General features: G+C 39.1%; 1 protein-coding gene across 4 annotated transcripts in view; it reads left to right on the top strand.

The window, feature by feature from the left end:
• The window catches only part of LOC127437169 (liprin-beta-2-like), an 84,862-nt gene that overhangs the window by 14,590 nt on the left and 56,744 nt on the right, over positions 1–13,528 (top strand). For all 4 annotated transcript variants that reach the window (XR_007896542.1, XM_051691913.1, XM_051691911.1 and 1 more), the window contains exon 3: positions 2,307–2,512. Coding sequence is in view for 3 of the 4 variants with exons in the window: in XM_051691913.1 (XP_051547873.1) it covers positions 2,307–2,512 (206 nt within the window). In the remaining variant the exon portion in view is untranslated. The remainder of the gene's footprint in view (positions 1–2,306; positions 2,513–13,528) is intronic.

The raw sequence follows: 13,528 nt of genomic DNA, 5'->3' as shown, positions 1-13,528 counted from the left end.
CCAACCACATATATGTATACAGTTGCCCCAAAAATTATTTGGACACGTTTGGACACTCTTAAAATATCCTAAATTTAAAACCATATGTCCTATTAGAGTAACCATAGGTGTAGTTCATCACATACAATTAACCTGGACATGTTTGGCAACCAGAATATGGCCAAAGTAATTTTGTCTTAATTTAGAATGCTATTTAGTCATTTGAAACCAAATACATTTCTTTTTGTGAAATGTTTGCTAGACAAATGTGTTTGTGTTTTATATATATATATATATAAAATAAAAAGTTGCTTTTAATAGTTTGATATTTTGTGATATAATGCAAAAACATTCATACATATTGGCATACATGTGTGGCTAAAGTGTCCAAATACTTTACTCAGGGCCACTGTACACTACAGTATATTGAATTTGAAAACATGAATATATTTAATTCATTGCAACAGTCTAAAGACTTAGTTTTTATTCCATTATCAATATATTACTTGTATGTGAATGATGAAGTGTCACTCTTTTAAAAGTGATGGAGTATAGGTTGATGGTTGTAATTGTACTGGATATGGACTACATGTGCCAATTATTACAGATGCATCCAGTGAGCTTTAAAAAAACAAGATTCTATAATTAAATTGCTTTTGAATTTACAGTATATAAACACCATTAATGTTTAGTTATCAAATGTTAGGCTAAATGTGGAAAGGCACTTAATACCATGGGGCTAAACCTAGATATAGACTTTATATGAGTGTCTGTCTCTGTGTTAAGAATAGGAGGGAGTCATAAGAGTTTACCACAGACATGTTGTGTGTTTTTGGTTGTACTGTGTGAACTGCCAAATAACAATGAATGACTGTATTGAGGATTTCTCAAGGTTCTTGAAATGCCTCCATCTGCTGGTGAAAGTTGGAACCTCTCAAACAAAATAATGATGCAGCTATAATCTAGCCTTAAGAATTGTAGTGCTCTTTTGATCATTTTTAGTGGTCATACCAGTGAGATGAATGTGAAAAATGAATGCTGTCCTGCTTTAATTAAAGGGATAGTCTACCCAAAAATGAAAATCCTTTCATCATTCAACATCATCATTGAACACTCCATAACAGGAATGTTTCACCAAAGTCTCCATATCTACTGCTGGAATTGCGGTGTTAGCGTGTTCCTTAACGGCATGTTTTAGTAACTGGCACAGCACCCCTACCCATTCATTAAAGTAACCAATGAGGCCATTTCATGCCCGAAGCCAAGCAGGAAACTTGCACCTGATTTTTGTGCATGTACACAGTTATGCATATTAGTTTCACATTCTTTCCATGCAAACTAGTAGAATTTCTTTACATTCATTTCAGTATTCATAGCATAGTTTGAAAACAGTGATAATTTTTGCTGTTCTGTTTTGTAATGTTGGTGGCACAGAAATTAAACACTTCACCTTTAGAATAACATATGGAACCTATACAAGTAAAAGGTTTTGAGCCGATGTGACCTGGTTTCACTTTTTATAATAATGGAAATTTGTGCAAATAATTGCTATTGCAGAAGATTAAAATTGTCCCCAAGGCCCTTATCCAGTGTCAGCTGTGTCTCCTTTTGTTCTTAGTGTTGATTTTGGCATAAACCAATGGAACGAAGTCATCATATGCTTTAAAAGTAGTGTTATAGAATCCTAATGGTTTCCAGGTGTCTCTTCCTGTAAATTTGTCTCATTCCATATTATCCAGATGGAGACAGCTGGAACTGTTGTTGAGCTAGATGATCGAGGTGGCACGTGGGTTCAGCGGTGTGGGTGATGGTTAATATGATGTGATGGTCTATGCCGTGGCATGATGGTGCATCTCTCATGTTCTCTTTCTCTCTCTCTTCTGCATCTCAAGTCGCTGTTTGCCCTTTTTTTACCATTTGCTTCTTTCTCAACTGTCTGTTTTTACCTTTTGCCTTTTTGTCACTTTGATATGATAGTGCAAAGAGGACATTAAATAATTGGGAGAGAGGAACGGCATTGGGAAATATGGTGACTTTTCCGGATACCATTATTTTAAAAAAATGAATCGGTCACTGTCAAAACACCTGCAGTAGTGAAATATATGCTATTTATACAGTATGTTGCATGCAAAAATAATTATTTTAACAGGAAACATGGCTACTTCTGAATGACCATTAATGAAGAAGTATAATATTTGCCCCCAGAATGATGTAGTTACATTACCACTCTAACCAGCAAAATCTTGACCCCTTGTTGTAATGTGTGCTAATCACAAGGTCAAGGCTTCAATATTTTACTTAATCCATCTTCCTTTTTCTCTCCCCAGGCTCCAAGGCTGCAGTGGAATTCAGTAATGGGCTGTGTGACCTGGGCTCCCCATTGAGCATCAGGCCCTTGCAGGTGCTGCAGCTGGCTGAGGAACTGCGACTGGCTCTGGAGCTGCAGGCCAGAGAGGAGGACTGCAATTCTCTGCGCTCCCAGCTGCCCTGTACCACTGCACAGACCCTCATAGAGTGGCTGGAGAAAGGCTCGGTGAGACACTGTTGATGAGCACTGTGGCAGCGGGGGGGTGGTCAAGCATCTCTCCGGAGAGAGAGAAAGCGGTAAGGGCACTTACACCGGAGCTAAATTATGTCTAACACCTGTCTCTAATTTCAGTGAGCACGGGGAGAGCGGCATAAATAGAGCAACACAGCACTTAGTGGAGAGAGAGACTGGATACAACAGAACCGAGCCAGAGCAAGGATTTTTTAGTAGTGAAAGTTGATTTGTGAAAGCAGTGTGTGTTAGTGTTTAGTTGAGTGCTTAAAGGTAAACTGTAAAGTGGTGTCGTGAAGAGGGAAAAATAAAGCCTCACCGTAAGAAGGAAAACTGCTTCTTGCCGCATCTTCCGCTCTCGGGATCGCCGCCATGTGGTCCTCCGCAAGTCGGATAGCTTCCTCCAACGATGCCGGGCGGTGGCACTGGACCCACTCCGCCGTCCCTTTTGGCAGTCGAACTATGAACTGTTCCAGTACCACCTGGTCGATAATTCCCTGGACGTCGCGATCCCCCGCTAGCAGCCATCTTCGGCAGGCGTCACGGAGCCGCTGGGCAAAGGCAAACGGGCGGTCGGAGCTCTCCAACTTCAAGCTCCAGAAGAGTTGACGACTTTCCTCCAGAGTGCGACCAACCCGTTGCAAGATGGCTCTTTTTAAATCTCCGTATGCCAGGAGGCTCGACGCTGGCAGTTGTTGAGCCGCGAGCTGGGCTTCCCCGGACAATAGTGGGATCAGTTGGGCTGCCCATTGGCCGAGCGGCCAGCCCCAGATCTCGGCGGTCCGCTCAAACAAATCCAGGAAGGCCTCAGGGTCGTCCGCCGCCCCCATTTTCTGTAATGCTGGCGGGGGTTACGGCGTGGGAGTGTCCAGGGTCGCGGCTGAGGACGCCTCCTGGCTGAGGAGGCTCCGGATCGCCTGCCGGTCCTCGGCTTGAGCATGCAGGAGCTCGACAAACCGGCGGTCTTGATCTTGTCGGAGCTCAAGCAGCGTCTGTTGGTGGCTCTGATGTAGGCTGGCGAGGGCTTGGAGGATCTCCGCCAACTGGGAGGACTCTACGGGACGACCTCCATCCATCTTCGACCCAAACTTCAGTTCCCGGGTTTCGGCACCAGTGTAAAAGATGCGGCGAGAAGCAGTTTTCCTTCTTACGGTGAGGCTTTATTTTTCCCTCTTCACGACACCACTTTACAGTTTACCTTTAAGCACTCAACTAAACACTAACACACACTGCTTTCACAAATCAACTTTCACTACTAAAAAATCCTTGCTCTGGCTCGGTTCTGTTGTATCCAATCTCTCTCTCCACTAAGTGCTGTGTCGCTCTATTTATGCCGCTCTCCCCGTGCTCACTGAAATTAGAGACAGGTGTTAGACAAAATTTAGCTCAGGTGTAAGCGCCCTTACCACTTTCTCTCTCTCCGGAGAGATGCTTGACCACGCCCCCGCTGCCACAAGCACATTGGAGTAAAATACTCATATGGATTATGTGTGGGTAGTGTGCACTGTGCAATTTAAAATGTTCCCCACAGTCATGGAAAACCTGGAAATATCTGGGAATTTAAAAAATAGGGAATTTGAAGCCTGGAAGAGTCCTTGAAATTAGGTAAATATTTAAATGACATGGAAAATTCATGAAAATTCTTATAGTTAACGTAACGTTTTCAATTCTGCTATGGTCAAATATGTATATGCAGTAATCCAAGTGACTGAAAAAGTCTTGGAAATTCATTGGTCAAAAGGCAGCTGAGGCCTTACACAGATTTACCATGGTAACCATTGTAGATTTCATCCAAATTACCAACCAGTAGTTGCTACTGTATGTAATTGTAATACTGCAAAACTGCATAATAAAGTTAAATATGGTATCATTTGCAAACAGTGTAACACATCAGATGTTTTTTGATTGGCTATGTTCAAATATGTTCTGTTTTTTTGTTACAGTTTTTTGCTTTTCACAGCATTTCACTTTCAGTGAGTACAAACAAAATGACTTGAGATGCTCAACTTGTTACGTCACACCTAGTTATGATGAAGGTTTCTGACATTTTCCCTAATCTTAATTTCCTTTAAAAACAGTGTTCAGGTTAACCCTTGTGCCAAGCATTTAGCGAATATTAACTGCAAGTTTGGCACAAATAAATAGTTTGTGTACAGGATCTTTTTTGATGACAGTGAGGGCTAATAACATGTTAGCCAAGTAACCTGATATTTTTCCACAGTTTACCGTATCTATGGTATTTTGATGGAAACTATCATAACTATTCGAAAACCATGGTCAGTTCTCATAAGGGTAGATTTAAGCTTTTGAAATTGCTATTCTAAGCTTCCACTGAGTTAAAGTCCTCCTCCTGATCCCAGCTAGCTCATTCACCCTTAACTAACTCATGAACAATAATTACACTTGGAGATAGTGTAACACCTAGTAGATAGTGTTTTCTTTATATAAATGTTTGTCAAGCGCAGTGGCAGATGTTAATTTTAACATGTTTTCAAGATGATAAAGTAACATTTTTCATATTATGTTTATCACAAATGTGCCAAACCCTTTTAACTTAAGTGTGGTGACATAATTAAGCAACATGAAGACCCTGAAAGTGTTAAGAATGTTCAGTAAACAGCTATATTAAAAGAGTAGTTCAATTATGCAATTGATTGTTCTGTAAAGCTTCAAAAAGCATTGAAAAAAACACCATATGACTTATTAAGTCTTCTAAAGCCATATGTAAAACTGAAACTTCTAATAACTAGTTGTTATTAAACTTAATGGGGTCATGACATGCCTTTTTTATTATTTGAATATGTAAAGTAATATTACAGTTTAATAGTTATATGTTTTTTGCACAAAACAGTCATATATTTTTAAACATAATGATTTCCCACCATCATTCTGACCCTCTGTCAGAAACACTCGGTTTTGGTGTTGCTTCTCCTTTAAGACATGACAGTAAACGGCCGCTATTATGATTGGCTCTCTGCTCTTGACTGACCTGCCGTCTCACTGCTACTGGGTGGGGCTACAGAAGTATTAAGGTAAAATAGGTGTTGATGTGTTGTTGTGGAGGCGGTGAGATGCAGATATCTACCACATTGTGACATCACAATGTGGAGGAAGTAAAGAATTAGTTGTTTTGACAGCTTGGTTTCAACAAATGCTCTTTTTGCAGTGAGAAGGAGGTTTTGAGTTCTGAAACTTACAGTATGTTTTTATAGTACATCGACATCTATGTGTTAAAAGATCACACCTTTCAATTTCAGTCAGTTCCTTACACAAATCAATCATATGGCTTCTAAAGAGCTGAAATATAGCGCATGAGTGAAATGAACAGTTTTTACTTTTCTGTTCTCTTTTGGGCTTGACAGTCTCTGGTCACTATGAACTGCCATTGTATGGCAAGAGCTGCATGACAATCCTTCAAAAAAATTATACTTTTGAATTCCACTGGAAAATAACAGCATTCATGTTTAGAACAATATAAGGGAGTAAATAATGACAGAATTACCATTTCTGGGTGAACTGTTCCTATAAGTTTTGAGTTTCCTGGCTATTCCAGCATTGTGGGTGTCGCCTGCCTCAGAGACAGTTTCTGGCCCAGCTTGGTGTGCATATGCATGTATGTTGCTTGGATGTTTTTAAAAGAGTTGGGATCCCCTCTGAGACATTGACAGGGCTGTGCTTCCTGCCTCTCTCCCTCTCTTCTCTTCATAACTTCTCACACAGTCATTCTCTGCTTCTTTCTCTTGACTCACTCAAGTCTCACTCTCTTGCTCTGCATTAAAAACTATGTGGTCACCTTTAACTTGCCTTCCACCTTATTTCTTCAGGGTAAGTCTACAACTGACATCTCTGCTGAGTTATGACAGCTCATTTCAGGCTTATGCTACTACATTACTTTGGTGATGTGTAATCTGGCAAGAACTGAAACTTGCTCTTCCAGAATAGTGTTTTTCTTGCTGTGCTGTTATCTGTTATTGGCAAAAACAGTCACAAGACCTATTTAGGCAGTAATTTAGGCAGGATTCCAATGGAAAATGCTTGCACATGATTTTTTGTCAGCTGCTTGCAGTAATTTGTTGGTCAATGAACTTAGATAATCACAAAAGTGTTGTAAGCAACCTGCAGGCAGAGCACAAAGACCAATGGGGGGACACTGATCTGACCATAAGGGGTACAACAAAGCCCTAGGGCCCTTCTTCAACACACGCTCACAAACACACACACACCAGCAGCTCTCTGAACTCTGCTTGTCTCTGAGCAGGATCAAACACACATGCTCCCTAATTACAGTCTGTAAAAACGGTGCAGGAAATGCGATCAAGTCCCCGACTGCAAGACTTGGGCATTAGAGGGTCTGAATATCTTTTTGTTCTTACATGCCGCAACTGGCCTGTGTTTGCGTGTAATGTTTGTTGACGATGCAGTAACGCATGAGGAATGTTTGTGGACAGCGGCAGAAATGCAACAAGAGAGGTTTATCGTTCATCTCATCGCTGATTTGAGACCTGTCTAAACTGCACGTTTATCTTCAGAGCAGTGGTTCTCAATTGGTGGATTTGCTGAATACAAATAATAACATACAACTAATATAATCATGTTACGTCTCGCGCATGAGCGAACGCTCAATGCATGCCCACTACGACATCGATTTGATTAAGTACAGTCAAAGACAGGCACATGCGCAGACGACGCCCACTTGTCTATAAAAACTGGGCTGCACGCGGACACTTTTTACATATCTTTTGTTGCATCCAAAAAAACCTCAACTGTGTTTGCCGCAAATTCGTCAGTCACTTGGAAATATGGCTAATACTACTACACTATTTAGCCCAGTGGTTGTTCCACGTGTTAGGCTGGTAAATCACACTTCTGCTGTTGTTTACGCATTTACAGAATTGTCAGATTTCGTATTCATGTTGTGTTACATGACCCGGTAGTTCATGGCAAGTTTCACTGAGTGCATTTACATGCACATTCTTACACCGATCACACTCAATAAGCTGACAACGTGTGAGGTCATGTAAATGCTTTTTTGGGGTAAGCTCATAAACGGTTTAAGCATAAACCAATCGGCACATGAAGATTTTCGCTCATCATTCACTCCGATTTTGTGTTCCGTATAAACACATTTACTGTGTAAGTAATCCAATGTTTATAAGTGTCGTACGCATGCCTGTTTACATTTTGACGTCAAAAGAATAATCAGATGATTTCAAATCTCATGTAAATGTGCATTTCTTACGTTATTACATTCTTACATAATTTTTTTGGAATAAGCTTATATTTGATAGTTATCAGTGTATTGGTATGCATGTAAACGCATGCGATACGCAGTAAGCTCACTATTTTATTTTTATTTTTTTCATGTTTGATTTTAAGGACATTTTTATTTACTTTTGTATGATAAACAGTTTTGGTACTGCAACCCTCTACGGTCATGTTGGAGAAAGAATCACCATTGGCTAGTAAATTTTTGTTTTTACTTGCCAGACTTTTGATGACATGTAAGCGTAATGCAACTGTAAAAGATATTAAGCAAACCGAGAAAGGGGATACTGTATATGACTTTAGCAATATAGTATATTGTACATTTTATTTGTATATTTCGCCTAATAATTTTAATCACATTTTAGCTTTTTAAAAATATACAAATTTCACATTCTATCAATTTATATGATGTCATGAAATTACATTTTTAATAATGATTCAAGCTGTTATCACTGTGTGAAATTTCATACACATTTTTAACAAAACAATTCACAAGGTAGGAACCTAATAATGAAAATGAGGGCTTTCACGATTTTGAAATTTGGCCGACAATTAATTGTCAAACAAATAATTGAGATTATGATAATGAATTGCCTGTTTTAGAGCTAGGCCCATCATTGTCTATTTTAGGTATTTCACAAATATGACGATTGATTGTCATACAAACTGTCACTATGTGAGATTTATGTGCACAAAATAGTAATATATTCAAATTTAGCTAAGGTCATATAATAAAATAAGGGTGTATGATTTCCTTTTCTGGCTTCAAAAACGAATGACACTCAAATTGAAAATATTAATATATATTAAAATAATATTTTAATTATCAGTTAATTTCTAAATAACTAAAATAAATCTGATTTATTCTTGGTTCATTTTATGTTTTCGCACTGTTTTTTTGTTTTGTTTTTTGTAACCCAGCCAACCTGTATAGCTATTATATTGTATTATTGTAAAATATTCCTGCCTTAAATTCTTCATTTTCACACATTATTTTAAGGCTCTCCAATTGACTCACGAGCCCTTATTTCTCATGAAGGAAGACTTTGAGATTCTGTGTCTTGCATTTTATCATCACAGAAAAAGTGGAGGCGACCATCTCCTCTGTGTCACTGCGTGTCATTAACACTGCGTGAATGAACCCGCAATGACCACAGACATTTGCCATTGCACGGTCGTGAAATTAAAGTGAAACTGGAGCGCTTTGCATTCACTATTAAATTAATAAGTTTATACATCTTTTATATTTTTCGTGGGAGTTTGGCGTGAGCTTCTGTAGACGGTGCGCACATCAGAGAGCTTGAGTAGCGGTTCATCTTCACGCGCTCTTAAGTGACCTGCTCTGGGTGACATCCGCGCTGCGGTTCCATGAGACGCTCGGAGTTCAATGAGACACATACATTTTCCGCATGTTCGAGACACCGCATGCAGGGAAAGATGAGGCTAAATCCAGCTTCTTAATCACTTGCTTTTTATTCAGTAAAAGTGTCTCGGTGCTTTGACACTACGCAACTGAATCACTGGCAAGTAAAATGTTAATATTTACTCGTCAATGGCTAATAACATACATATTTTAGTCACATAGTGTGAAATTGACTTGCATATGCGAGTGATTTACTCGCAATGTAGAGAGCTGTACTGCGTTATGTCGCCACTTGATCCAACTTAATATCTTTGTCTTGAGCAAAACCAGTTGAGAATTGCTGGTTTAAAAAATGGACTTGTTCTATATGTGCAGTAAATGTACAATGGCCGTCTATCTGCTTGTATTAAAATATGTCTTTTCTTGTTTATGTATGCATGTGCACGTTTGCATGTGCGCATAGTCTGTGTTCGTGTGTGTCTGTCTGGTGTGGCTCCAGCTCTGCAGCTGTCAGGATCAGAGGCCTAGCCAGGTGCAGCACTGCACTTCCAAAGCTCTGGATAAGTTGCGTGCTACTCTAATAAGACACAATCGCCCCTGCTTGATCTCAGATTTGAACCTCTAATACTACATGATAGCTGACATAATCATCTTATCTCAGCCTCCAACAGCATTATTAAGTCTTACAATGGAAAATTTCCCAGGCAGCATGTGATATCACCAAAAAATAGCACTGTAGAATAAAAAAATATTCTGTGTAGAAAAACGCTACAGCTGTAGTAACTTTAAGGTTATGACAACAGTCCCCAGAGTGACTCTACATAATCCACAAAACACTCTATGACACAAACAGGAAACGCTCTGAGCAATGCAATACGATAAGATTGCAGAGTGAGATGAGCTATGTCCGAATTCGCGCACTGTCAAAATATGTACCACATTTATAGAAGAATACAACTTCTCAGCTGTTAATAAAGTACTTTTTTAAGTATGCTAAATACCCAAATATATGACGTAGTAACAACAACCGCCAAATATTATTTACTAAATGTACACAATTTAAGCACAAGGAACAACTTTGTTGTTGTGCGCATTAACTGAACCAGCCTGTTCATAGTACCATTTTAAAGTCAGCATTGCAAGATTATTGGATATTTTTATCCAATATTGACAGAACAGGCTAGATCGTGCCTGTCTTTTCAGTTCCTTTATTGTCTCAGCCTCTATGTTTGTCCATTAAGGAGACAACTGGACAGAAGGGTTTCTTGTAAAGGTAGAAAGACACATTCGGAAGAATGGATGTCTTCCACAGGAAACAGGGTCTTCAGCCTAATGAGTTACAGTCTTGAGTAGAAACAGATGGGCGAGTGCTGAAAGACAGTGTGCCTTTAAATATCCCTTTTCTCTCTGTGCGCCTCTCTTTCTTTTTCATGCTTAAACAGAGTCACTGGCTTTTTTCAGTTCAGACTTGAATTGGGACTTAAATTAATCACAGCCACTGTCTCACAAAGAGAAAATGGAAAGACCATAAGGTTAAGAGAGGGCGGAGGAAAAGAGAAATGATTTGGCGAGAACTACTGAGAGAGAAACTTTTGCATATGAAAGAGAGAGTTTCAGTGCAAGGAGATAGAAGGACAGTGCTGGGTAGCATGTAACGGAAGAAGAACTTATGGAAATTATGTTTTGCATCTGACACACACAAACTCATTTGTTGTTGAATTGGCTAGACAACAGCTTTGTGCAGTTGTCTCAGCATGTTAGGAGTCTTCGGCAGCCAGTATAAGGAGGAGGAGTAGCTAGTGGCACTGTGAAACAGGCAGAGTCATTGAAACTCAGTGCTCAGATCTCAGTGTCTCCTTCATAATAGTGGGTAGAAATGGGCCATCAGCATGGAAGAAGAAATTGACTTTTATAAGCATTTCACCTGGCTCAAAAAGGTAAGCCGGGCTATCTGCATACATAAAGGTTTTGCCTTTGCAATTATCTTTCCTTTTTCATTTGAGTGATTAAGAAAATGGAATTATAAAGCTGTGGTTGGATTTAATAGTGTTTGTTGTTGTAATAAGCAGGGTTTTATTTACTGTTAAACTGTACATTTTGTCAACTTTATTAAGATGTGTTGTGCTGGTGTGGATGTACATTGGCATCTAAATGTATTTGTTGCATTAGATAAGAAAATATCAACCAACTTTTAACCAACTAATTGGTCTCAAGGTCATTTTTAGTGGATGTATGAAGTTCATGTTCACACAGGTGTCCTAGCAGAGTAACCACAGGTGTACTGTAGTTCATAACATTAACCATGGACATGTTACAGTAATGTTTGGTGACCAGAAAGTGTCCAAATACTTTTTGTTTTCATTTTCAGCAATGTCTCTTCAATATTGTTTTAGAACTTTTAGTGAATTTTGTGCTGTCTTTCTTAAAAATAAATGCCAATTGATTTGATATTTTGTGTTATAATGCAAACATTTATGACATTTATACATCTTTAAGTGTGGCTTAAGTGTCCAAATGCTCTTTGGGGTCACTGTATGTATATTAGAGACACAAATGGCACCCGTTTTTAGAATGACTCAAGAGTCATCAGGCAGTGTTGTGCAGGTTTGGATGAGTGCCGGGGCTCTTGTGATTTGCAATAGTACAAAAGCTCTTTTTATACTGTCCATTATAAATGATGCTGAGCTCATGCCCTTGAATACAAACAAAAAAGGTTTCTGTGACACAATACTCAATACTTAGATTAGTAAATCAAGCAGTAAAATTCAATTTGAAGGTGGTGGTGTTACAACGCCAGTGTGCACACCTGTTTTTGAAGGCAAGAGGCGTTGAAAGCTAGCACATGCTTGTCACAGATGATGGGGTTTACAAGATATTGTAGGATTGTGGTTAGCTTAATATGGGGCAGGTATGTGTAACATTTCAAAAAAGAATACTGTTACCTCTGAATGGGCACCTTTGCTGCAAATCTTAACCAACTATTACATTCCAAAGGATGAGAGAAATGACAGTAATTATGGCACATGTGGAATAACAGTAACAAAGCTTGTAGAAGCCAGTTTGGAAGATGAATGGAGTGTATTACTGTATTACAGGGAGGGGCTGTACTGTAAAACTCTTAATAATGTCATACATTCTTAGTCAGTGGGGTAATAATGATCACTGTTGTTTCTTCAGAGTTTCTCTGAAACCATTTCAGGTCTTTTCAGTTCTGCGAGCATGAAAAGGGGGAAATTCCCGGGCTTGTGTGTTGTCTTGCTATAAACACATCTCTCTGGTGGGGTAATAAACTGGATTGGTGCTTTGAAGCAGTAGTTCCCAACCCTGATCCTGACTGGAGTATCCCCAACACTGCACATCCCCTTATCCAACAGGCCTGATTCAGTTCATCAGCCCGTTATTAGAGGCTTCATGAGCAGGATTGTGTGTGTCAATTAATGGCGACAAAGGGTGCATTCCATTCAGAAGTGATCATCTCTATGCCCTATTCTTCATAGTCTTTACCATCCACTGTTAAAGCTTTGGAGGGCTAAAAGGTGTGGGCTCAAAAATAGAGGCATTCGGGAACTCACTTTCTACGTCATTTTTATTGGAAATTCAGTTTGAAGCAATCTTACAGCATGACTATCATGATTGATTTGAACTTTCCTTCAAAGTGCCCTTCGGAGGGTGATTTCTCCCATTTGGAACGCAGGGAAAATGTGCAGTGTTGGGGGTACTCCAGGATCAGGGTTGGGAACCACTGCTCTAGAGCACCATAAATCTCAATGTTTGAACTTAGTACTCTAAAGTTTAAGGGAGCTCACTTTAAAAAAAAATACATAAATAAAGAATGAACACTAAAATTTTAAAATTGGGTTTAGTTGGTGCTTAAAATCAAAGTGGTGCCTAAGCTAACACCTGCAGTGAAATCCTATTTTCATTACTTTTTTGAACACTTGGAATTTAATTAAACTGGTGTGGACCTGGTTAACCATCTTCCACAACAAGGCAGTAATTAGCATGCAAAGTGGCAAAAAAGCAAAGTCAATCATTCCAAAAAGTATTTGTATGTACTGTTAAGTAAAGTGTAGTGAAATTAAGTTTCCTGAACTTACATCAAAATAATGTTCACATTTACTCACTTGAATGAATTAAAGGTTCATAAATATTGTTTGTCATAGCAAAACTTCTAGTAATACTGTTTAAGTTAATTTTGGGCTCCTCAGGTAAATATAAAATGTGGTCACATCCAAACCCTTCTTTCTCATACCTGTTACCCTAAGACTAAAAGAACGAAGGCCTCAAGTTGGGTTCAAACTTGCTCTAAACTGAGCAATTACCATGCAGTGAAAGCTTCATGTCCGAGGCCTGAGTCCTACATGCTTAGCCCTTTAACTCTG

This window comes from Myxocyprinus asiaticus, chromosome 48, assembly GCF_019703515.2.
Source record: "Myxocyprinus asiaticus isolate MX2 ecotype Aquarium Trade chromosome 48, UBuf_Myxa_2, whole genome shotgun sequence".
Classification (NCBI taxonomy): Eukaryota; Metazoa; Chordata; class Actinopteri; order Cypriniformes; family Catostomidae; genus Myxocyprinus; species Myxocyprinus asiaticus.
This window is presented reverse-complemented; position numbering and strand designations above follow the sequence as displayed.